Source organism: Seriola aureovittata, chromosome 21 (assembly GCF_021018895.1).
Source record: "Seriola aureovittata isolate HTS-2021-v1 ecotype China chromosome 21, ASM2101889v1, whole genome shotgun sequence".
NCBI classification, from domain to species: domain Eukaryota; kingdom Metazoa; phylum Chordata; class Actinopteri; order Carangiformes; family Carangidae; genus Seriola; species Seriola aureovittata.
The window spans coordinates 10126422-10151660 of record NC_079384.1 but is presented as its reverse complement, the minus strand read 5'-3'; the positions used below and the strand labels follow the sequence as shown (position 1 = coordinate 10151660).

General features: G+C 39.4%; 1 protein-coding gene across 1 annotated transcript; it reads right to left on the bottom strand.

The window, feature by feature from the left end:
* Positions 1–738: 738 nt before the first annotated feature.
* On the bottom strand, positions 739–25239 carry gfra1b (gdnf family receptor alpha 1b). Its single transcript, XM_056365369.1, has 10 exons — positions 24546–25239; positions 23909–24217; positions 22885–22968; positions 11171–11349; positions 10419–10591; positions 9782–9891; positions 6783–6917; positions 5562–5761; positions 3129–3176; positions 739–2608 (listed from the first exon to the last, which is right to left on the bottom strand). Exons 1-10 carry the CDS (start codon positions 24583–24585, stop codon positions 2456–2458), a joined length of 1431 nt encoding a protein of 476 aa, XP_056221344.1. The 5' UTR covers positions 24586–25239; the 3' UTR covers positions 739–2455.

Sequence of the window (25239 nt, the reverse complement as noted above, 5' to 3'; positions counted from 1 at the left end):
GAGTGAATAGGGAATTTGTGAGGTACTATTTTCAGCTGTGAATAAATCCCATTTGATGTTTGAGTGGGTATTTTTTTTTTGTAACCAAAGAAACATGTTAACCAATGCAACAGTGTGACTTATTTGTAGGTTTTTGAAACTACCAAGCTAAGCTAGCTGGCTGTTGGCATTAGCTGTATATTTATCGGTCAGAAATGAGGGTGGTATCAAGCTTCTCTTCTAATCTCCCATAGAATATTCCAAAATGTCAAACGGTTCCTTTTTAAAGTGCACACTTTCTAAACTTGTTTTGTACAGTTACAAGTTATGATGATTTGTTAGAAGCAACATGTGTTAGAATACCTCCATTCACTATATTATCCTCCTGTATCAGTGAGAATGGGAAGTTGTCATTTCCATCTCATGCATAACACGAGGAGGATATTTTGGCCCTTTTGGTTCTGTGACACCTCTAATAAATCTTAGACTCTGTGTCTAGGTCAAGTATTCCATCACTGTGCCGAAACAGTCTGTCCTCTGTAGGCTGCGTCCTTGTCCGCCTGTGTCACTCCGCACCGGGACTGATGTGATCTGACTGACAATGGTGGCCTGTCTGGCAGGTGCTATCTTATAATCCTGCTTTATAGGAATCTTTCCCAGTTGCTAAAACACCAGATAAACTAGCATTGTGGAAACGGGATGATATGAGCCAAAAACAGAATGTATCATTTGCTGTTTATTTGTAGAAACCAACATGAGTCATTGTTCACTCTTTTTATTTCAGCTCTTTGGCAAACACTGAACAGATAAACCAAATTTAAAATTTTTATTCATGGCTACTTGTACATAAACGTGTCCTCCTACAGGAGATGTCTTAAAGTTTATGCTGGTAATATCAATAAGTCTAATCAGATAAACAGTTATGTAGTATTTTTTAACTGAAACGTTTTTTTTTCTCCCTTTTTAAAAAAACAAAACAAATGTGAGACACACAATCTGTAAAGAGGTGCATCATAACCAGCTTTAGTCGAGATGTCAAGAGCGATCATACATGATTTAAACAGACACATTTTACTCATTTTTAGAAACAGTAAGGATGTTTTAAAAACAAGTCTTCAGCGTTCATTGTCATTATGTTGTACATTCTTTGAATGGCTTTGATAATTAGGGTGTCTTTAAGTATATAATAACAATGTAAGTGTTTTCATCTTTTCCCCCATTTGCATCAGCAGTAATTGCTAGCAATTAATGTGCACTGGCTTTTGTCTTTTGGCATTTACTCTCAATGTGGGTATGTACACATTCTTGATTCATCAAACCCCTGTCCTCTTGCTCTCTACCAAGACACAATAAAATGAAAAAATAAAATTGTATGAAGAATCTTGATCAAACCAACAAAACATATTTGACTTTTTAGCCATTAAAGACACTTTTGTAAATTCTTAATGTTCTCATTGCTGTTACAGATAGTTTGATATTCCTCAAGAAAAATACTGTTAAAGATAACATTATGCACTTTGCCATCAAAATATAATTACACAATAAAGTCATAACTGTAGCCACATGAGGAAAGAACCATACCCCATCACATTTTCTAGCTACACTAGATGAAGCTGAGAGGCCTCAGTCACCAAAAACTAACATACACTCTCAAAAACATTACAGACAATATGTTACAAGCTAACAGCAGCAAACTGTAATAGAGTGCACATTTCATGTATCATATGTACAAAATGTTCTTTTGAGAGGCGAACCACCATACACCATAACAACCAAATCAATCTACAAAACTGATCTATACCTAGTACTGAACATGTAGAAGAGAAAACAGTTTGGGCTGATATGTCTTTGTCTTTTGAGGATACTCTAACGAATTGTGATGGGCTTTTAAATGAGTTCAAATGTTTAATGAATCTTGTTCCATACAGTGCAGGTTAGTTGTCCATAGTGACATATTACAGATCAACACTTTTAGATCAACTAAACTAAAGCAAGTTGATTAACAGGATGACTCAAAGCACAGTTATGCAGAGACTGATCCCCTTTATCGTCAAAACAGTGTTCAGCACATTGGCAGTCCATTCAGTGAGATGTGCACCGATTGCACACATTCCAAAGAAGTGAATTTATTCACATGGTTATCAGATCACAGGGTTTAACTCCAAAAAAGATGAGTTTTTCTAAGTGTGCATCTGATTTTGAAGTCACCAAATTGCCCCCACGAGGCATGGAAGGCAAATGAGCTGATATCTCAGCACCAGCTTCAGGAGGTCTTTTTTTCAACACAGCAACAGTCAACATAGATTCTTCAGATATAATCCACTGTTGTCTATTATCTCAGTGCTCCTACCACACTGCGTTGCTCTTTTCCACTTCAAGAAAAATGTAGGTGTCACACTCTGGAAAATGTCTAAATTAAAGTTCATGAGTTGAATCACTTCTTGAGATAAGAGTGTCGATCCATAGGCCTCACATCCTACAAAAGGTAGAAACTTTGTAGTGGTAATACTGTTGGTGTAAAACCAATGACTAGTGCAAGGAGCATACTTGAGGGGTGTAAGCAGGTGAGTTCAGCTGGTGAGCTTCTAGCAATGGCATTTGAGTCGCTGGACTCATCCAGTTGATGGTTCTGGGGGAAAAGACCATAGAGTTTTACAATGATGCAAAGTGACAGTGGAAAAAATACTTTGAAATGTATCTTTTTTTCTTTTTTTTCTGTGGCCCTCACCATGAATCTGAGATTTGGACTATAGCCCTAAAAATTGGCTGGACTCTTTTTCTGTGTGTGTGATTCTATCCACTTTTTATGCACATTTTCATTTTTTGCACCTGATTGCCAGATATTTGAAAAGAAGTTGAAATATTGCAAAAATGTTTTCACTCTTGACTGAGATTAAAAATTTATTGTATTGATAAAACAAAATGTGACAATTGCAGTGGCTTAAAAAGGATAACATCTTGAGCTAAGTGCATATTTTTGTTCTTTGATAACCAAATTTAAAGGATTCATGTAAAAATATTTGATGTTTGGTCTTATGTTAAAAATAGACTTATATTGTTTTTTTTAATTAATATTAGATTATTTTGTGATCTTGTTTGCGCTCTAATAGGAACATTGTAAGGATTGCAGAGAATAAAATGAGTCTTACCACACACACAGTCGTATCCACTGTTTGATTTGACACCAGTTTTTGGGCCTAGAAGGAAGAAAATAAGAAAGACGACAGGAAAACATTAACTTCGATTCTTTTTTTTGATTGGGATTCTCTCTCTTTCAAGATCACACATTGACTGATGGTGGTACAAAGATGCTATGAAATATATATGCATCTGACTGCTTCTTTGACACTGTCAACCATATACTTAGTCTCACTAGTGGGATGAAGAAATTGCCTTGGCCTGGAAGTTTAACTGCAGTTAAGGAAAGGGCATAGTCTTTAAAGTATGACAAGGCCAAGCAAAATCATTACTGCATTAGCCTAAACTCTCACTGTCATGGTTGTGAAGAAAAAATACTCCAAGATATAAAATTTATGATAATGCTTTCAGTTCCCACCAATTCCCACAGTTTAGACTTACATGAACCCCTTTGTGTAATCATCCTCAAGCAATTTATGTAAGGTTGAAGTGCCTGTGTGTTTGTGTAGAAGTTTGTCTTTGTGAGATTCTGTTTGTGCAGGCTGAAGGTTATGACAGTTTAATACATTAAAACTTTTCTCAGACCGCTACAAAACCTTTTCAGCAACACATAAAAATACACACACACACACACACACACACACACACACACACACACACACACACACACACACACACACAGATACAGAGATGGTGTACAGAAAATGATAAAGTGACTCTACAGTGGTTTGGGAACATAATAAACACTTCATGCATTGGTTCTTAAGTAGAGAGAATTCTATGAGGCAGGATTCTGAGAAGAATGATTAATTGCTCTATAGGAGGTCTTTCCTCCTGGAGGATGTTTTCACTGGCGATAAATCATATTATCACTATTAAAAGCCAATATGATAGATTGTCTTGCTTAAAGTAATGTGATATGATCTCATTTAAAAATATAGCACTATAGTATTTATCAGAGAAAATCGCAGTGGTCTGAAGTGTGTGTGGGTGAGCTCAAAAAGTACCAAAGCAGCTGCAGGATCAAAAAGCACATTTAAGCAAAACATGCAATTGACGATGTAAATGTCAAAATCAGCACATTAAACAGACTTCCTACAATTGCATTTGATATTTCAAAACTAATATCCATTTGCATGTCATTATCTGTCACTATTTTTTAAAGTCACATGGTGGAAATTTTACGGGTTTACAAATGTTGAATTAAATGAGTTGGATCTGAAAAATAACAAACTGCTTCATCTGCTGAGGAAAATTGTGTGATATGATCTAAAACTCCAGTACAGTTACTAAAAGGACATGGTGGTAAAATAGTTTTGCCAACTATTGTTTCCAAAGTCAAGAATGAACTTTTGACCTCTATTTACTGTGTAAAGCTTGAATTTTGTTGAGATACTATCAGAGCAACTCAGTTTACAGTAATTTTGCAGCTACTTTTGAAGTCATGTTTTATGTTCAGTGTAAATGAAGGAGGTAGAGATATGTTCATTGAAGTTTCTGTCTCATGCCAGCAGTCAGCATTTACATGTTTATTATTTAACAATCAGTGGCTATATTTGTATCAAAGTTAATATGGATTTAAGTAAATATAAACCTCGGTCTTTCCGCAGAAATTATGTTTTGCCTCATCGTGACCAGGCTTTGGCCCCCATGAGGACTACTGGTCCCGACAAGGTCGGTGTTTATACTAGAAAAGGTCGCAAAGTGGTAACAAAAACGCGTTCAGACACACACACAGACACACCAGCCCTTAGGGCCATCTCTGATGTTACTGTGGCAACCAATTAGCTTTGACACGACAGCTTTGGAAACTCTGACTCCACACTGATGTCTCATCTTTCTGCCCAGGAGGGGGGATTCTGTGCATGCCATCATAAAACCGTCCCTGATCCATCAAGGTGACAGAGTCAGACGTCTGACACTCAGACAGAGGCTTTGAATAGATCTGTACCTGATGTTTAGGTCTCAATTTTGATTCAGGCACTTTGTTTCCTGAGTTTTGAGAGGTTTCTGATGCCTGTAAAATTTAGGCCAAAAAGCCACATTTGTTATTGTATATAAAAATGTAATGTTTGTCCTTTTGCTTTACCTTTTGAAAGTGGTTCTTATTGTAAATGAGAGGCACAGCCATTAACTGCAACCAAAGTAATAAACACTTGCCTCACCAAATGCACTGAGGTAAGCATGTATTACGAAAATTGAAACTAAGTGTAGTTTTTTTTTTTCTCACTCGGATACCTTTAGTTGGTGACATTTTAACATTATCAAAAATTATGCAGCGATTTCACCTCTTCTTCCCTCTCTACTTTTATTTTTATTTTTTTAGGATTTGCAATTTCTATTTTGTAAATGTAACTCAGTGTTGTAAAGTCAGAAAAGAAGATACAACCTGTATCTAACCACAGAAACTCTACTTTTAAAATTGTCTACATTTAGAACTTCACCTGTAAGGTCCCACAGGCGTGATATAACGAGTCTCCATCAAGATCCAGTTTGGTCATGTGTGTCAGTGCGTCCATAGCATTACTGGTTCGCTCTTTACCCCTCCGGGTGATGCTAGGCTCAACTATAGTTGGCTGAATCGGGGGTTGGGGTTGCCAAACTCCAACATCAGTACCGTTGCCAAATGCCTGGATGGCGTTACCTGCAAGAAAAGAGTGTGTTGACTTGTGACATGGTTGATCCTGTGCATATACAGAATTTATGCTTTGCTAGACAGAATATAGCTAAATGGAATATGACAGGAAAAATGACCGAAAGTAAAAAAAAAAAAAAATACTGTAGAGAAATGATAACATATACAGCCGGTGTCATGACTGATTCAATTGCAGAATGTTATAAATACATGTAAGAGGGCATTATACATCTCTGAATGCCCTTGTCTTGTTTTTAAAAATGTAGTCTGCACTACCAGGTTAACAGGTTTCTTCCACCCTTTTCTTGGAAATATGGCCCATAACATTTCGTTAATGTCCAACTAAAAGCTGCTTAAAATTGATACTTTAGATAATTGGGTAGGAAAATAAATGACATGACCTTTCTCAAGAGCCTTTTTTAAAAGCCGTGTCTGCCTTTAATTGCTATTATTCACAAAGCTGTGTGAAAATGAGCTTCTTAACTGCCTGAAACACAGAAACTTCAAAAATAATTTATGTTATTTAATTTTCCTCGTCATAAATATGTCATGTAATCGAAGATACATTACCATGAGCAAAATATAATGTGGGCAAAAACTCCTTTTTGTATTGATCAAAAAACTTTCTGGAACTACTTTTAATCATACAAAGGCCTGAGTTACTGTCAAAGCAATGTAGAAGATCTTCATTAAATTAAAATTGCTCTGTTATGTTCTGAAGACTTTGAGTTAGACTGGTGAAATGCCAGTGAATGCCAGTCATACTCACATGAGTGAAAAAACAAAAGAAATGGTCATGCGACTGTTGCTTATCCAACATTCAAAGTAACAGAAACTGTATTTGATTGGGGAACATGTCAAAAACATTATACTATTCCTGTTTCAGGGCATTATCTCCCACTCTACAATTTCAACAGGCCAGTTTAAGTCTAGACAATACAACTGGTCAATCTGACCTTAAGCAGTAAATAACAGTGCACAGCTGGGGGAGGAATTCATTTATGCAGAATGCCTGAATGTGGGAACTCACGTAGGCATCGATTGTTGGTGAAAAACTCAGCAAATTTATCACAGTCTGGCTTGCTGTTCCCACTGCTGCTGCAGTCGCACCATGGTGACAGGCTAATACCAAGAGATCGCACATAATTGGGAGTCATCACCGTACCTGTAGCATAAAAGGGAAGAAAACCACTATAAGTCTTTGTAACTGTAATCCTGTTATCACAGTTGAAGCCCTCTAAAAGGACTCTCTTAATTTAGTTGCTCTGACTGAAATTTGAATGTTCCGGTCAGCCAATCAGGATGAGATTATTCATTGTTATATGGAGCCATTACCCCATTTACAAAGCCTACAGAACTTGCATTGAATTGTAGGGTATCTCATTGGAGAGCTGTGTTATAATGTGTAAATATCATTCTGTTTCACAAATGCTTTAACATTTAATAAGGCTCCCCTGGGGTAAGGGGTTACACTTATTGAATCTACCCTCTCTCTTGACAGTGACACAACAACCTACTGCATCGTGATTATAAACCTCACTGACTTGTACAACATCCCCCTAATTATGTAGCATGGCCAGTGGTCATGTCTGTTCCACAACATGCACATTATACAAAGAAGTGCTAATGTCAACAAAGGTGGCACACCACAGCTCCGGAGAGTGTTGTTAAAAGTGTTTTCAGGGCTCCTGTTGCTTACCACCCACTGGGAGTCAACAGTGGTGAGGAAGCTGGGGGCACGTTGTACTTCATGAGCACAGAGTTGAATGAAGTTCGGCTACTTTGTCATCCTGATGTAAGCAAACAAAGCTGTTTTGTAGGGAGCATGGGGTTGAGTAGGCCCATACTTATTAGCTGTGCAAGTACATGCAGATTTTTGTGTGCAGTCAGAGATGAGTGGTTAAGCCAGGGGGACCCATTAGAGGATGTAACCTGTGTGAAGTAGAATATGAATGAAGTAATAAAATGTCTGCCTGTTGAGTTTGCAATTGGTCAGTGTTGCCCCGCACTCAAATCTCATTACGAGAGCTCAGTGGGACATCATTTTTCCTTTCTACATAATGAAACCTGCTGATGGAGGAAAGGATGATCTAAAGGACACGAGCACAGTGCTGTGGTCTGTGAACTGTGATGGCATGTACACCCTACAGATAAGCAGTTTATTGACTGTGATCTCACCTGTCTGGCTGCCAAGTTGATCTGATGCCTTAACCTCTGACCTCTAATGTAATCTGTCAGGGTGTAAGGTTAGTCTGTCGCAAGGCAGGTATACGTGGCGACATAACCAAGTTCTAAAAAGCTTAGCTGCAGGAATTGAAGAGTTACGGAGGCGGGCAAATTTAGGAGGACCTAAAACAAAGAAAGGTGCAATCAAGTTTGTTCAAGAGGGAGAGAAAGTTGGTAAGACAACAAGAAGGCAAGGCAGCTTAGAAGGTGCTTGTGATTGGGAAATGCAGGTAGATTTAGGAGGAAAGCTTCTTGTTCCCCAGGAAATAGCCATTACAAAGCTAAGGCCTGATATAGTCTTGTGGTCTAGGAGTAGAATGAAAGTATATTTCATAGAGCTGACGGTTCCGTGGGAGGCCTTAGTTGAGGAAGCATATGAAAGGAAAAAGCTCAGGTATGCAGAGTTAGGGGCAGAAGCAGAGCAGCGAGGATGGAAAGTTAGGATTTGTCCAGTGGAAGTAGGATGTAGAGGATTTGTAGCAAGGTCTGTTGTCTCTTTGGTAAGGGAGTTAGGAGCAAGTGGACAGAGTGTGAGGAAAATTGTAAAGGACATGTCAGATGAGGCAGCAAGATCCAGTCAGTGGATTTGGATGAGAAGGAGTAATGGTAGCTGGGGGCCCAGCAGGGTGAGCACTTAGGATAGACAGACTCTTAGGAGAAGCAAGGAAGAAATCCAGGAAGAGGAAGTGTTTTTAAGTGGGGGTGTGGCCTGTGTGAGCCTCTTTGAGACCATGCGGTTAGTCCAGGTGAGGTGGCCTGTATTGTTTGCTTGTATCGAATTGGTTTGTAGTGTGTCTGTGGCTGTTTAGGTGAGTTTGTTTGTTTTAGGTGAGTTGCATGGTGTGGTGTTGGAGAGTATGGGGGGTGTAGAGCACAGCCTAATCCGGCGGGGGAGAGCCAGCCTAAAAAGGCCCCTCTCCCTGACTCTACATCCCTCATTGTCTTGGAGAGTGGGGGGGTGGGATGGGCAAGAGCACAGCCTAATCCGGCGGGGGAGAGTTTAGCTCAAAAAGGCTTCTCTCCTTGACTCTGCCTCCTTCAAAATGGCCGCCACTTTCTCCAACTGTTTAGGGGAGCTTGTTTGCTGAATCTGCTAGTGTGTTTTGTCAGAGTTGATGATGGTGTTGTTTGTGGTAGCATAGGCAAGATAAAGAAAATGGTGGTGTGAGGAGCAGTGATGGCTGGCATTAGGGGAGTGACTCTGGGACGCCAGTGATCACTGTCTAGCCTCCTGGAGGTGTTGTGGGACCAACTAGACGAAACACTGGTGAAAGGAGGTTCCCACCTGATGACCCCAAAGACATGTTAGTTATCACTGCTCATTAGTCTGTACAGCTAAATTAATAGTTATCATAGAACATGTTAAGCTTAGGGAGCTATTCACTGAGTCTGGTCCATTTTCTGTAGCACAAGCTTTGTGTTTATCTTAAAAAATATGACTTAAGAGGTCCATGGCTGTATGGTGACTGCACAGTGGTAAATCATCACTGTAATTGTAGTTTTAAGGATTTGGCTTAAATTCCATGCAGCTGTTTTAGAAGAAGAATAACCTTTTGAATGGGTTTCTCTTTGCTTTTGATTTAGGAAATACAAAATCTTAAAAAAAAAAAATTGAGATTGGAAAACAATACAAACAAGTTTGATAGCTAAAAGTTTGACTTACAAATAATGCTATTGATTTAAATAATTGACATTTTACTGAGTTTCTTCTATTAGGACATTTTATTTTCATTCCTCGCTGCAAGCTCATGTGAATAGCAAATTTTTTTTTAAATATTTAAATGGAGAGAGAGAATAACTTACCAATAAGACCTGAGTAAGACAGCAGGCAATCAGCGTAGTTCTCCCTCAGACAGCCGGATATGGAGCGAGCTTCTGGTTGACAGTTGCTGATGAAGTCGGCCAGCCTCGACCTAGTAGAGCAATTAGGAATTAGAGCTGCTAATTTCCTGATGCTGTTATTGGATATCAAGCTTAAAGTGAGCAAAGTTAAAGCCACCGACTGACTAGCATATAAAAAATCAAAATCAGTGTTTCCTTTTCCTCGCTGGTAGTTTTCACACTCATGTGCAGATAATTTAAATTCAGCTGAGACATTTAAAAGTGAAAGTATAGAATGTGAAATATAGAATTAAGAAACTCCTTCACTGAATGAAAGACTGCTTATCTGCTATTTTTCCACAGATTATACAGTCTCCTATAACCCACTATACATGCCGAATCTTACAGGCAATTTTATGTCAATTAAGTAAGTTTCCACTTTGTACTGTGCACTAGACAAGCAATCATCATGTCTTAAAATAGACCATCTGAATTACTACTGAAGTTCTCTCAGGTGATTTGCACCTACTAGAAATTAGACTTGGTTTTACAATGATGTAAATGAGGAGGTGGACTTTTTTAGTTAAAGTGTATTAAGGATTTCTCTGTGCATTCTTACCTGCAGATGTAGTTGGTCTTGCATGTGTTCTGAAGGGACAGACAGTTTGGTTTGTCCTTATCCTCGTAAGAGCAGACAGGTACAATAGTTTGTCGTCTGCGTTCTGCACATGCTGTCTGGTCCACCACTGGACAGGAGCAAAACAGCATCCCATAGCTGTACTTAGTCGGAACCTTCATTTTGGAGAGAAAAAGAAGAAAGGACACATGTTGACACAGGTGGTGTAAGAGCCTGGAGGGAAAAAAAAACGTTCACTTCCTTCTAGCTATCCAGGGATAGCTACAAAATTCTCTTCTATCTTGAAAATATCAACTTCCAGTGCAGCTAGCACCTGTACTAGAGTTGCTGAATAACTCACCTTTACCCTGTTTATACAATAAACTATAGTGGCACACCTAAAGGAGTTTTAAATCGAAAAAAAACAACTGGACTTGATTATTTGTCTGGGAAGACGTTTCACCTCTCATCCAAGAGGCTTCATCAGTTCATGTACGCATCTGACCAGGCTGGGACTGGTCCTATAGTGGCAAAACGTGAACATAGAGACCACAGATCCACTAACCAACCTACCCCATGCTAGGGTAACTGAGGCCATTGGAATGAAACTGGATAGAAAATCATCTTAATGTGAAACTGCACTTAAAATAGTATTTATCCTTTTGACATTTGACACCTGGGTGTTGGGTTGAGTGCCAAAGCATCAAAATCAAATACAAAAAAATATGCAAATAGCTCTCAGAACAAACATGTACCTTGTCAAAGAACTGTCGTAGAGCTTTGTGGCATTTGCGCTTGTTGCACACCTCAGAGGCAGATACCCTGCTAGTGCAGGGGTTGATGTAAGCTGAGCGGTACTTCTTGCATGTGTCATTCAGGTTACAGGCTTTGGCAGCATTCAAACAGTTGTTCTCCTTTGTGGATGCAGGCTCAACTAAGAGAGAGGAGAGAAGCATAATTTCATATTTCCTTGTTGCTTTTTTGTGCAGGTTAAATTGTTGTTGGAGCGGCATGAATTAGAAATATTTGAGTGTTATTTGACCTGAAGAAGAGAAAGAAAGGCATCATGACTTGCATTACAATTCTTTAAAGGGATGTAACATTAGTAATCCTCATTTTCTCCTTGTTGTACAGCTCCATTACCTCTGGATATGTCCCTGACTTTTTTTTTCTGTTATAAAAAGCAAATATATAAAAACAGTTTAATTCCATCACACCTCAGAAATCTCACATCTCCACTTTTATCCACAGTTCTAAGCAAGTTCGGAAATATGGATCAGTTATTTTGGAAAATGCCATCTTACATAATTAAGGAAGATAAAATAAAAGCAATTGTGTCAATACAGACATGAGTATTCATCCCACAGTCATAACCAGAAGAAACTTAACTCCTAAATTTCTCCCCTATGTCTTTTTATGTATTATAACCAATTTCTCACTACGTTATACTAGAATTGCATCATTTATTGCGCCTGAAACAGCAAGAAAGCAACTGATTTGAGCTTTGCTGAACTCAGTCATGCTTTTATTTGCAAACACAAGCGAATGCAGAAATATTTTACAGTGGATTCATTACAAATTATTGCACCAATTTGTTGCTCCATTTGTTGCAATTTCTTGGTTACACATTTGTACTCTAAATTCTCTGGCTGAACGTTGTACTTAAGGTTCTTATCAGATTCCTCTCTCAGACCTCATTAGGTCTGGCCTTTCTGATCAAACTCCTGTATGTGCACCAGAAAGCCACGGTTAGACCACACTGCACAGTCACTTCAAGGTGACATCTCATCTCTTTGAATTAGACCAAAGCTCAAACCCTTAATATTCAGAGCGTTACCAGAAAAAATACACTAGTCATATTAGTCAGTCCTGTTGTGTGTTTGTGTGTCTGCTTCTGTTTTCTCCTCACATCTTACACATGTAGCTGAAGGGTGATTTGGTTTCTCCTCATCCTTACAGAAAGCACAGAAATGTACTCCCCGAAAATAAAACACAAACACCTGCTCAGACACAGTGCATTTTCCTTGCCTGGAGTTACATGAACCGAGCCACCCATCTTTGCTTCCATCCCAGTATGCCTTTCCTTCCATCACAGCAAAATCACTCTGTGGCCAACATAATGACTCTCACATCTCATTTTTCTCATTTGTTGTAGTTAAAGTTCTTCCTGCTCCGCTGACTCCTGCACAGAAACACAAACTGAATCCTCAGCCTCGGCATGGAAGAATGAATTCTGTAATTCTGCCTTTTGAGGTGGAATTGAAGTTCACTGCACTCTTTCATGCACCACAGAATGAGCCATGATTAAATCTGAATACATTCTTGAACCTTGGGTTAATCACATATTACAAAACCCATTACTTACATCTGACAAGTGCCTAGAGATGTGGGCTGTGATCCTGTAGTGGCTATTTGTGGCTTTTGGGCCATAGGTGTGACAGTTTTACCTCAAAATGTTTACCTTAGTTATATTAAAAACACACTTAAAAATAATAATAAAATTCTTACTTTGAGGATTCGGGTTAAAACATGGCCGTATGTGTTTGTGTGTTTGCATGTAGCTAAACTCGGTGTGAGTTAAGGAGGTTGAGTAGGTCACAGTATGACTCCATAAAGACGTAACACCCTACGGCAGGGAAAAACCTTTTCTATCAAGAGCACTTTTGCATTTAATAAGCTAATTGTATTTTCTCATTTTCAGGAATAATTTCAGTACAAACCATGTTTCACTGTGTCTAAAACCACATTCAAGTTAATGGGAGAATCATGACATTAAGTTCAACAATTACTTCATTCAAGTCCCCCCAAGAGTACATGACAAGCATCATGTTGTAAAACAGCAGCAAAAAAGGGATTCTGTTACTTAAGAAATTTCCTGTAACCATAGTTATATGTAATTATATAAACAGGGCTGTGGTGAAGATTGCTGTTAATAGTTGACTGTGCTTTGTGTGCTGTGCTGTGTTGCACAATGATGGAAATCATCTGAAAATCATCTGTGCTTGTTTCTGTAATCCTCTTAATGTCTCTGTTTCTCTGTAAGATACTGTGAAATGTCTTATTTAATTTGATTTACAGACAAAGCCCACAAGCTGCAGAAATGTGATTTGTGGGTAAAATCATATAACATAACATCATACCCTGTGAAAAGGCTAGCTTAAGGGAAACAAATCTCACGTAGCCTTCTTAAATTGCACCCCTTGAGCAAGGCCACCATGTTGTTATTGATGCAGAGCCAATGTAGAAAACACTGGAATCTGACCCTTTGACCTCTAACAGGTTAATACAAAAGATCTTTTGAAGGACCGCCAGCCAGGTAGAGTTGAACAAGAATCTCCATAGAAGAGGTCCTATTATGGTGTCCTGGGGGGGCTGCTTCAGTGAAGGTAAGAATATGAGAAGCAGAAGTCTCCAGTTTTTGTAATGCCCTAACTTATGAAACACTAGTGAAAGGTTAGTGGTGTATTTATCATATGTCCCATGTGCAATGTTCTAATAGATCAGTGAGCTTATCCATATTGTGTAAACCTATTTGACACATTACCTATATCTATATCTGTGTTTGAGATGTGGCCAAAGAGCTCTCAAGTGCAGTAGAAGGCAGCACCCAGAAAAGGTTTGCATCTGCCTTCTACAGTTTTGTCTGCTCAGCTCATATATAAAATAAACACGACACTGGGACTGTTAGACATTATCATTTAGTCAATTAATCCCTTGTCTTTAAAAGATCAAGAAATAGTAAAAAATATACATGGCATTTTCCCAAAAATCAAGTACAAATGTTATTATTTGTTTTGTCCAAGCAACAGAAAACCAGCTATTATGCACATTTGAGAAGCTGGAACCAGTGATTTTTTTATTTATTTTTTATTTATTTTTAACCCTAACACTATTTTGCTTAGAAATGATTATTGATGATTGAGCATAGTTTATCAGTTGATCATATTTGCAGATTAAATGATTAATTGTATTATATAATAATGATTATTATTATAGTAGCTGTTTAATATTTTTGTCAATTGACTCATGAATAAGTTACTTCAAAGAGCTGAACAATAGCAAACAATGCCACAAATGTGGACCATATTAGGTTTTATGCCTTGTGAGCAAATGGATGCAGTAGTGTCCAAGTTTCCTGGTGGGGTCAATCCAGAGAGCCTCATACACCTCATGCATCAGATACTGCAGTCCTCTTATTTTCTTTGGGATATGTTTAGGGATGAAGGCTTAGACAAATCAATCATCTCTTTACACAGGAGACATGGAATAAATTAGACCATTAAAATGTCCTGGTCTATTGCCACCAGAAAACACAGGGTCAGTGAGGTCAGAAGCAGTGGAGCTGGTTTCAAAGAACTCCTTTCTCTGTGGGGTTTAATTCCAGTGTAGCAGTTCTCGATTGCAATGTACAGCCAGGAAATTGCTCAAGTTACTCTTTTTTTCTGTGAATGTATTCTAAGAGTAGGAACAGGAATATGTAGTTATGCAATTGCCCTTTTAGCTGCGTATAACATGACTCTTCCCATGTCCAAAGAATGCAAATTATGTGAATACAAAGTGTTAGTGTGACCCCCAAACCTCAAGAGCAAGCTGTGTGGATAGAGATCAGTGCAGTCAAAAGTGTGTATATTATGTATATTTAACATATTATGTTTTCCTGTCTCTTCTTGATACCTGATTCTATGCTAAAAATTAACTAGCCCAAAAAACTCAAAACCACAAAATAATTTCATTACAGAGTTTCCATTTGCTGTCTACATAATGGTCCAAAATCAAAGTCCTTCACAATGTATCACTGCTTTATTCAATCCTTCTAAACGTACCCCTCCACTTAGTGCCCTCTTTGTCATCTCCCATAATGGAAAGAAAACAGCAGTGGTCAGAGCCCTCTCCTTCATGGCACCCTGCCGTCTATCAGGCTTCCTGCCAGCATTACTAAATCCACGCCAGTGTCTCTGTATTTATGACCAGACCCAAGACCCATTTACTAAATGCACCCATGTAATTAGCAAAATCTCACTTAGCTCCTACTGCGCCAGCTATTTCTTTCCTCCATTTTAATCCTCTAGACAGTCATTCATCCTGCATTGATTTAAAAAAAGTAGTAGTTCAGCATTGCTGATGTCTGACATATTCAGCATGATTCTGATATAAGCTCACAAGGATGCTGATGTAGGACTGTGGGACTCGTGAGGACCATAAAACCACAATTCATGTAGCCAAATTGTCTCGTGAGAATGAAAATCCCTACTGATAAGGTAATGATGTCGGAAAATTACAATATTTAAAGATGCTGAGAAAATTGCCTGAAATGTTCATCCTCATAGTGACAAGCACACAACATCCTTTGGAAGCCAAACTACCCTTTTGAAGTTTCAGGTTTTATGGGCACATCCTGCTATGTGATAACATCTCCTCCTGCAGATCTGACTCACTGGTTGTGAAGATGAGGTAAAGTAATATGACTGGACATATGGTGCTACTGTGGGTGCAGGATATGGGAGAGAGAGCAGAGAAAGAGGGTGCAAATCTCTTTGGTTGCACCTGTCATTGCAGGGCGGGAGTCAGACATGTGGATGCCCAGGGGCACTTTTGCTTTCTGTTTTTCAGAAAGTCCGTTATCCACTCAGATCAAAGGAGATTCCACTTGGCCAATCAATCAGAAATATAGCTTTCTCATGACATGCAAATTTGCTGTTTCACCATCAGCAGTTAGTCAGATTTTACTGTAGAGGACTTTTCTTCTTTGTTCTTCCTTCTAGCTTCCTACTTTCAAGCATTAGTAGTTAAAACCATGAACCTGTATATTTATGCACCTGTGTATCAGTTTGTGGGGTGTAAGAAAAGCCTGAGGCCCTCAGATATTTTTGAATTTTGAGAATGTATATGTCACTGACACGTATGGGAATGTGTGCTGCTGCTTTGCATGTAGATGAGGGTCTCCATTCTGCAGTAATGCACACATGTCACATCAAATTTTGAGTGATTTAGAGTGTTTGTGTACATACGTTTGTTTGCGCATGTGGGTGCAGGGTGTGGTTGGCTTGCATAAAATAATTCCATGCCCGACCAAAAACATTATCCTGCGTCACCTGCAGCCTACAGCGTTTCATTTGCTTATCTCAAAGCCACGATTAGCCATTGCCCACATCACTCATGGTTGCATATCCACTTGGCTCCCTGCACACAACTTGTCATGGCTAAGCCATCAGGTACACTCATCTTGGTGAGGAATTGCTACTCCCCAAGCTGCTTTACTGAGCCTTCATCTTCCAGTAACATTTGTGTCAGACTGGCAGGAAATGCTGGGAGTGGGTTAGTCAGTGCATGAATGACTGTGTGTGTGTTTTGCCTTGTTTTACTATATTCAAGGGGTCTGAAGACTGGGAGCCCACTCTGGTTGTGGGGTCTGAAAGCTTTGTAGGGACCAAAATAATGGACACGAGTTGAAGTGGCTGTTGGTGTTGATGTTAGGGTTGGAATTAGTTGAATGAAGGTTAGGCATTCAGTTGTGACGGTTAAGGGTAGGGTAAATATAGTAAGACAAAGGTGTGTGTGTGTGTGTGTGTTTGTGTGTGTGAGACTGTGTCTGATCTTATTTGCTTAATGACGTTGTTGGCATGATTCATAATATTATTTATGATTTGCATGATGAAGCTAATTCAAAGTGTCAGAACTTGGTAGAAAAGTAAATAAGACCTTTCCAGGTATGTTTTTCTTCAACATTACAAGTCACATCCCCTCCACACAACTGAAAACTAAAATTATGTCTTTTCTCAGTAAACCACTCACAGCACAGGCTGAAAATAGTGCTGGGCTTGATATGAACCATCAATTGTCTATTGTTTTAATCATATAGTAATTGATTTAATCTTGTGACACAGCATTTGGCTGTACACTAAAACAAATTAATATCAGATTTCTCCTTGCTAGATTTTGAGAATTCCTGAATTCCTGTTGAAAAGTACAACTTTAGCTTCCAATTTTAATACAGTCCAGAGTGAGAGACATGAGCTATCGACATGAGATTTCCCAAAGCCAAACAAATTTGATGCTGCATATCAGGAAAATGGCTTCTTTCTATTGTATTTCATTCAAGTTTTTGTGTTTCCCTCTAAAGTCATTTAAAATATTTTGCTGTTGCGTTCTGCAGGGAGTGGACATAAAAACACCTGGACACACTCACAGTATGTGGTGTGCCATGTTAGAGGGGTCTTGGATTGCATTTTATTGTACAAATGCTGGTATTATTGTGTCCACCCTCTGTAGTTTTCCCCTGTGTACACAGATCTACAAGTGCTTTATGCAATGTTCAGATATCTCATGTTATATAAAACAAACCTATTATACTTTCTATTATGTAGAAGGCAAAGCTCTGAAATACAGTATGCTTGCTAATAAACATGATTAAGTTTTGTTTGCCTCACTTCATGCCACTGAATGCTTACGTTTTAATATTTGATTACTAAGCATATAAGTGAATTTCAAAGTTATAGTCCACAACTTGGGTTATTGGGTTTTGAGCTCCCTCTGGTTAACTCAGCTGAAATAAATTGTGTTATTCTGCGGTTAGAAAGGGGCAGAACGAAAACAAAGGAGAAGCGTATGAAAGGAAACGCCTTCAGATGATTCGCTGATATGGCTGAAAGCAGTCTTGTGTAAAAAGGATCAACAGATTTAAAGTGTTTTGTCTACTGATGGCCACTCTGATGTTAAGCTGGAGCAGTTTGCTCATATATGCACAGTTCACAGGCGGACTGGGCCAGCGGCAGACGACAAAGACTACTGAGGATTAATCTGTTGCTTCAGGCAGCGAGACCCACTGAATTATTCTTGAGATTTTTGCCATGGAATATCATCATGCCAAGCCTCATCTCTTGTTCACTGACTCAATTCTCTGTAAGACTACTGATGAGCCATGAGGATACACTGGGAGGAGAAGGGGAAGATACTGGGCTCAGTGGTGGGGCCAGTAATAGTGACATAGTGACGAGTGTGGCTGCTTAGATGTAAATTGAGTAACTAGCTCAAGGGTTTTTTCAGAAACTTCTGATGTTTGTCACCCTGAAACTGAAAACATTTATGCAGTTAAGACCATGTGCTCCAATTTATAGTGGTTATTGCATGGAAACATGAGTGGAAGGAGTATATTGATTAAAAATTAAGTAAAAGACATGTCTCTGTAGAGGCATCACTGATTTCCACTGGCATATTCCTAACTTTGAATTGATTTGGACTGTTTTTCCTTTTCAAAGGTAAGCATTGAGAATAGACTGAAGGGCAAAATAAAAAAGCTGAATTTATTCCCTTCCTCATTCTTATGTACAGTATGTGCTGCCCCGATAATCCTCTTGGAATCTAATCAGTTCTCATACCAGTAGTGTCAGACTTGCTATGGATAAGGAGAATCAGTACATCTCTTCTCTAAAAAAGTATCATACTTATGAGTTGAGAATGTGATTGTATAAGCAGATATACTCTGCAACAATCTCTGCTATCTCAACTGTAGGGGTGGGATTGCAAAGAAGCATAAGCAAGAAGCCGCAGATACATTTCTAACAATCCAAAGTTGTGTGTAGCAGAGCATAATTTAGTAATGACTGAGTTTTACATGTTGATGTCCTCTGGAACTGCAGTACATTCTTTTTAAACACACAAACATGGTTTGTGGTGCAGAAGCTCTGTTTTTCCTTTGTTAAGGGCAGTCTTGTAGTCCCATCATTCTCGCTGTCTGCACAACAGCTTGTGTTACATCTCTGAAAGGCACTTGTTCATTGATTTTATAAATGATGCAGCATTTAATTTCAGCTGTTCCTGGTGACTGTATTTTAACAGTTATTGGCTCGCCTTTTAGTTTGAATTGATAGTGTTATAAATACATAAGTGAATAAGCTTTCCTACAGCCATGAATAAAGAAAAGTCACTTAATTAAGGTAGTGCTCAAATCAGAGAGGAGTCATCCAAGTAGTCTAGCATGAGGAGTAGGAAACTGATTAGCCAGGCCAGTGGCATGGCTCCATGAGTAGCAATTCTGTCTTATGGACATTTATTTGTCCTTCTGAAAAAGATGAAAAGTCAGAGGATCACCACAGACATTGCAAATCAAGTAACAACAAAGTAAAAAAAAAAAAAAATCAATTTGTCCAGTAATTGCAAATGTTAGGATGCTAAATTTAGATTGTGAACATGGTAAACATTATACTTGCTTAACATCACCATGTTAGTATTGTAATTATGAGCATGTTAGCTTGCCTCTGGCAGCATTGGCTCAAAAACAATGCTGTGCCAAAATGCAGTGTCACAGAGCTGCTAGCATGGCTATAGACTCTTGATTTCTTGCTGCTAGATTTTTTTTTTTAGAAATGAGAAAGCCATCAGGTTTTTATAAAATATTGTTTGCTGAAACTAATTTGGGATAAAGATGGATTACATAAAAACAAGCACTTGTTTTTAGCCAAAAAGGGAGCGTTCATCTTAGCAGCTGACCCATGGGATACAGTATGGATCATTCTATAATGGATCGCATCTACATTATTTTACACTCTGGATTGCCTGAGGCCTGACTTAGTTGCAGACAGGAATGAGGTCACTTATGGCAAATGGATTCCTGATATCTAACCCATTAAGTGTTTTTTTTTTTTTTTTTTTTACAGGCTCCTTTAGCTGTTTACACACTGCTATACATTAAATTGGCTACTCAGCTCCAGCTCCAACACTGCACCCAATTTATCATGCTTTCCTAATCTAGGTGATTTCTTACAATAATAGCACCTAATAATGATGAAAAACACAATTTAAGCTGCCAGGGGTCTGACTTTGATTGAAGACAACATTAGCAACAAATCAGATTTTCAAATATATCTTAATCAAGATTTTAACATTTCACATTTGTTCAGTGGGATTCCTTAGATTTTGGGGGGTCTGATGTCTCATTTAAGCTACATCAAGCAAATGATTTTGTCGATTTAAATAATGACCAGAACATTTCAAGCTGCTTTTTCTTCGTTTTGTTTTACTACTATTCCCATTATTTGAAAGTGTCATGAATCCATTGCACAGGGACCAATCCTGGTTAGATGCAGGAAGAGCTGGCCCCGTAGTCTACCCACAGTGCCCAGAACCTCTTAGTGGGCCATCTTGTTGAGAAAGAACAAGGAGTAGAGCTACTTTCATCACCAACCCCTTCCATTCCATCTGAGCCAAGCAAGCAGTTTGACAGCTCAGAACTGAAATAGGTGAAGGATGTGGTACGCAAAGCAAGAAGGCAAATCAAGGCTGGACCAACTTTGCAATCTTCTTGCAGAGTGTTGAAGCAAAGATCTTCTTCAGCATAATCTCAAACAAACTCAGCTATTACTTAGCAGACAACAACCACATTGACATCTTAGTCCAGAAAGGAGGAAAAGCAGGAATGTCAGGGCGTCTGGAGCGCACTGGTATGGTGATACAGCTAACCCAAGAGGCCAGGGAGAACAAAGGCAATGTGACAGTGCTGTGGCTTAACCTGACCAATGCCTACAGCTCCCTCCCCACACGCTGGAGCAGCACACTTTACATCATATACCAAGCAGACCTCATCTGCGACTATTACAACAACTTCAGCATGAGGGTCAACACACGACTCTGCAGTAGTAGACTGGTAGGCATCGTCACTCATGGCAGAGCCAGATTGGGATCTTTCCCTGCCCCTCACATGAACACCAGAAGTCAAGAAAACCGGCACCTGGTACAGCAAGAGGTGTGGGCAGCGATGGACAATGTAAGAACAAGCAGAGGTGTAGGTATGAAACAAGGAGCCTGGACAAAACAGAACAACACTCTTGGGGAAAAAAGGTGACCTGGAATTCTGAGCCCCACCGAGTGAAGTTCTTCATCCAGGCAGTGTATGACGTTCTACCGAACCCAGCTAACCTCCACACGTGGGGCAGATTAGAGGCACCAACATCCCCACTGAGCTCATGATGTTGAACACTCAAGCGCATAATGAGTGGCCCTAGCACAGGGGACGTATCTATGGTGCCATGATCAGGTTTTGAAGGTCATGGCTCAAAACCGTCAATCAAGGGAGATGACCTGGCACACCCTCTTTTCGAAGCTCAACAACTTTGTCAGCACATTAACTCCACCACCCTACATCTTGATGTGGTTATCTGGTCAGACTCCACCAAGCAGGTCATCTATTGGAGCTGACAGTGCTGTTGGAGGAAAACATGAGAGAAAATAGGCCAAGTGTGAAGATCTTATCAGTCGCTAGTTGTTGCCAGCTGGACACGAGCAGGGGTCTGACCAGCCTCTGCTGGCTCACCTGGGGGAGGTAGTATGATGTTGAAAGACCTGAAACTCCCAATGATCCCAGGAACATCACTGATGATGTTTCCAGCAGTACCAGAAGATATTTTTCACTCACCAGTCTCGCATTGCTATACCTATGTATGCATTGCGTTTGCACCCACAGCGTAGGGGGAAAAATCCAAATCTTTCTTTACTTTGTTTGAAATACAGTTCACCATTATGTCATCGCATATGGAGCAGAGCCACTGTGATACGCTAAGTGGATTCAATCACAGCAAGAGCCAGAGAGAGAGAGACAGAGAGAGAGAGAGAGGGCCAAGGAGGGAGAGAGAATCAAATAACCATTTTTTTCACTGAAATGGTAGCTGGCCAGTGCGGCAGACGCCCTCCTCCAGCCAGAAAGCTCAGCATTGAAGAGTGCCAGCGAGTGCTGCTCTTCTCGTCACACACACACACACACACACACACACACACACACACACACACGGCTCTTGTTTTATCAGTGCCACTGAACACAGACAGATGGTTAATTGCTCCTCTGTGGATGTGTGTCTGATCTCAGCAAATCTAAATATGGGCCTGCCTAGGTGTATGCTCCCAAGTCCACCTGCACTCCATTGACATTTGAGGACATGTGTATCCACAAACCATTTCTGTTTTTTTTTTTTTTTTTTTTTTTTTTTTTTTTTTTTTTTTTGTTTGTTTTGTTTCCTTTTTTCTTGCTTTTTAAAAAAAAAAATTCCAGGCATTCAACTCTAGAAAGCTACTGGATCTCAAACAACACAGGCTCTACTCTAAAAGGATGATTAATTCAAAACTACCACATAAATGCTACTTCCAGCATTAGTACTGTGACAGTGGAAAAAACATGCAGACCTCTCATCATTGCTTTGAGAGCTGAAATATACTAAATTACTCTGCTTTGTGTATGGTGGGTCACAGTAGCAAATAAAAGCTTTTGTGATGGATAATGGGCGTTGAAAGCTGCAGCCTGAAACCAGACAGCAATAGAAAAGAGTGGTTGTTAAATAGTGACAGAACTGTAGCGGTGATGTTGTGACTTCAACTGGGTTCAAAGCATAACTGAGCGATAATGGCCGTATGTACAGTGACTTAACTTTGCACAATATCCAACTTAAACCTGAGGAATGTCAGCATTGTAAAATCAGCTTCTTACCAGCTATGATGGGGGCCAGGCGGAAGATATCTGAGAGCCGGCTATTGACTGGTTCATATGGGGAGTATTCCAGCAAGTCATTCCCTGCATGGGGAAACAATGATTGTTAATTGTTTGTGTGTGTGTGTGTGTGTATAAACATGTATGTGGTGTGGCTGAATGTTATCTGATTCTCTTTATATTACATTATAAAATCAATTATACTGAATCAGTAAATTAATCATTCCTTTTAATTACACATATTGATAATGAGCGCTTATTTTCTAGATTATTAATATGTTGTCATGTATAGAACCTCTGAAGGAGGTTGACCTCATGTTCACTTAGTAACAAGTACAATTATCTCTGTTACATGGGTTTAACACATCTGAGAACAGGCATACCACGTGTCAGTATAATGAATCTGGGGCAACATGGTGACATTTGTCATGTATTTGTTCAAAGAGCTTGAGTTTCCAGCTTGATTCTATAAGCAGACATGTTTATTGCAGCGTGACTAAGATTTACAGTAAGTAGTACATGTGTTCAGCGTTAAAAGTGTTGGAAAGTAACAGTAGCCTACATTTACTCAAATAATGTCCTTAAGTTCAAATTTGAGGTCCTTTCCTTGAGTATTTCCCTCTAAGCTACTTTAAACATCTGCTCCTGCAATTCAGAGGTAGGCTCCTTCTACTCCACTGCATTATCTGATGGCCATCTCTTTTCTAGTTTTTTCACATACAAAACATATGAGTTTATAAAATAATCCATAATTACTTAATAAACTACCTTTTTAGTATATAAAGTAGCTCCACTTTGACTAACTACAATGTTGAAATCCTGCTTAATATACATAAAGGAATCAGTGATAATGACGGGGGCCATTCTACCGGCACAATAAGTACTGTACTTTTCCTACGTAAAGGACTTTTTCTTTTTAACAAAGGAAGAAATTCTGAATACTTCTTCTACCATCATATACTTTTATAGTGAGCTTATTAATCAGTCAAATATATTTAATCGTTCGCTCTGAGTCGTCGCATACCCTGTAAGCTTTGAAATATGCTCCAGAAGATCCGGAGACAGTTCTTCTCCTTCTTCATGCCTCTTCTACACCTGCAGTTGTACAAGGGACTCTGCTTCATGGCATCTATAGCGCTGCGGCACTCGCCCTGCGCCTCCGGACCGGTGACCGCACTGAAGTTGCTCTCCCTCCCCGCCACACACTGCCTCATCGTCCGGTACTTGGTGCTGCAGGAGTACTCCTTGAGACATTGTTCACTGGCCTTTACGCAGTCCAGGCGGGCGGACCGGGAGGCAGCGCCGCTGTCACCCTTCAAGGTGAAGACTGAGTCTGGGAGTTACAAGAAGTGAGTCAGAAGAGATTTGTCTTCACCATGTAAACTAATTTGTAGACATTTCTCTGCACACAACAGACTTCCCATCACTCAGTTATCATTATTTCATTTTTTTTGGCAGATAAGCAAAAATGCATTGAGTATTAGTCAAACTTTCTGGATCCTGAATGTTCACAATCAGAACAGAGGAAACATCTGTGTTTCCATATGCGCCCTTTCCTCACTGCCACTGTTTGCTGCATCTATTAAACTGAGCTGTAAAGGAACAAGACCAGTTTTTACATATAACATTATAGAAATTCAACAGATGAATTCGTCACTTACCCGGGAAGGACAATATAATGAAAAAAGTTGTTAAAATCATTGCGCTAGGAGATTACGTATCTGGTTTGAAACAGATGTTTCTAGAATTAAAATAAAATGTCAAGAGAACTTGTCACACAGATCCACTTTTCTTCAATTTGCACATAATATGGGTTCAAGTGATGATGCATCCTGTAGATCCAACAGTGAGAATCCAAAACTCTCGAGCTGAGTCCAGCCGCTAAAACCACATCGCGCGAAGCTGCCGGAGTTTCAGACGATTTAAAAACCACAAGTGTGACACAAAGAAGCGCACCGATGGAGCATTTCCACTTCACTCTGCTCCCATCAACTCCTCTGTCCGTCCGCTGCTGTCACACACACATATACACACTCTCTCCCACACACACACACACACACACACACACACACACACACACACACAGAGACAGCGCGGTGTGTTTGAGCCGACACGGGAGCTGTCAGTGGGTTTCAGGACAAAACTTTACGACCAAAAAGAGTCGGTAGAAATCAGAGTAAAGCCTTGAACCATACTGTTCAACTTAAAGAAGACATTCATCTAACTTTAATTGTCCATCATAGTCACAGAAAGGACTGAAAGCGTATTTGAATTATACATCCCAAAAAACTGGAGACAAAAATGCACTCCGTTTTGCAACGCCGTTTGATCCGGACTGTTCTCCACTCTGATGAA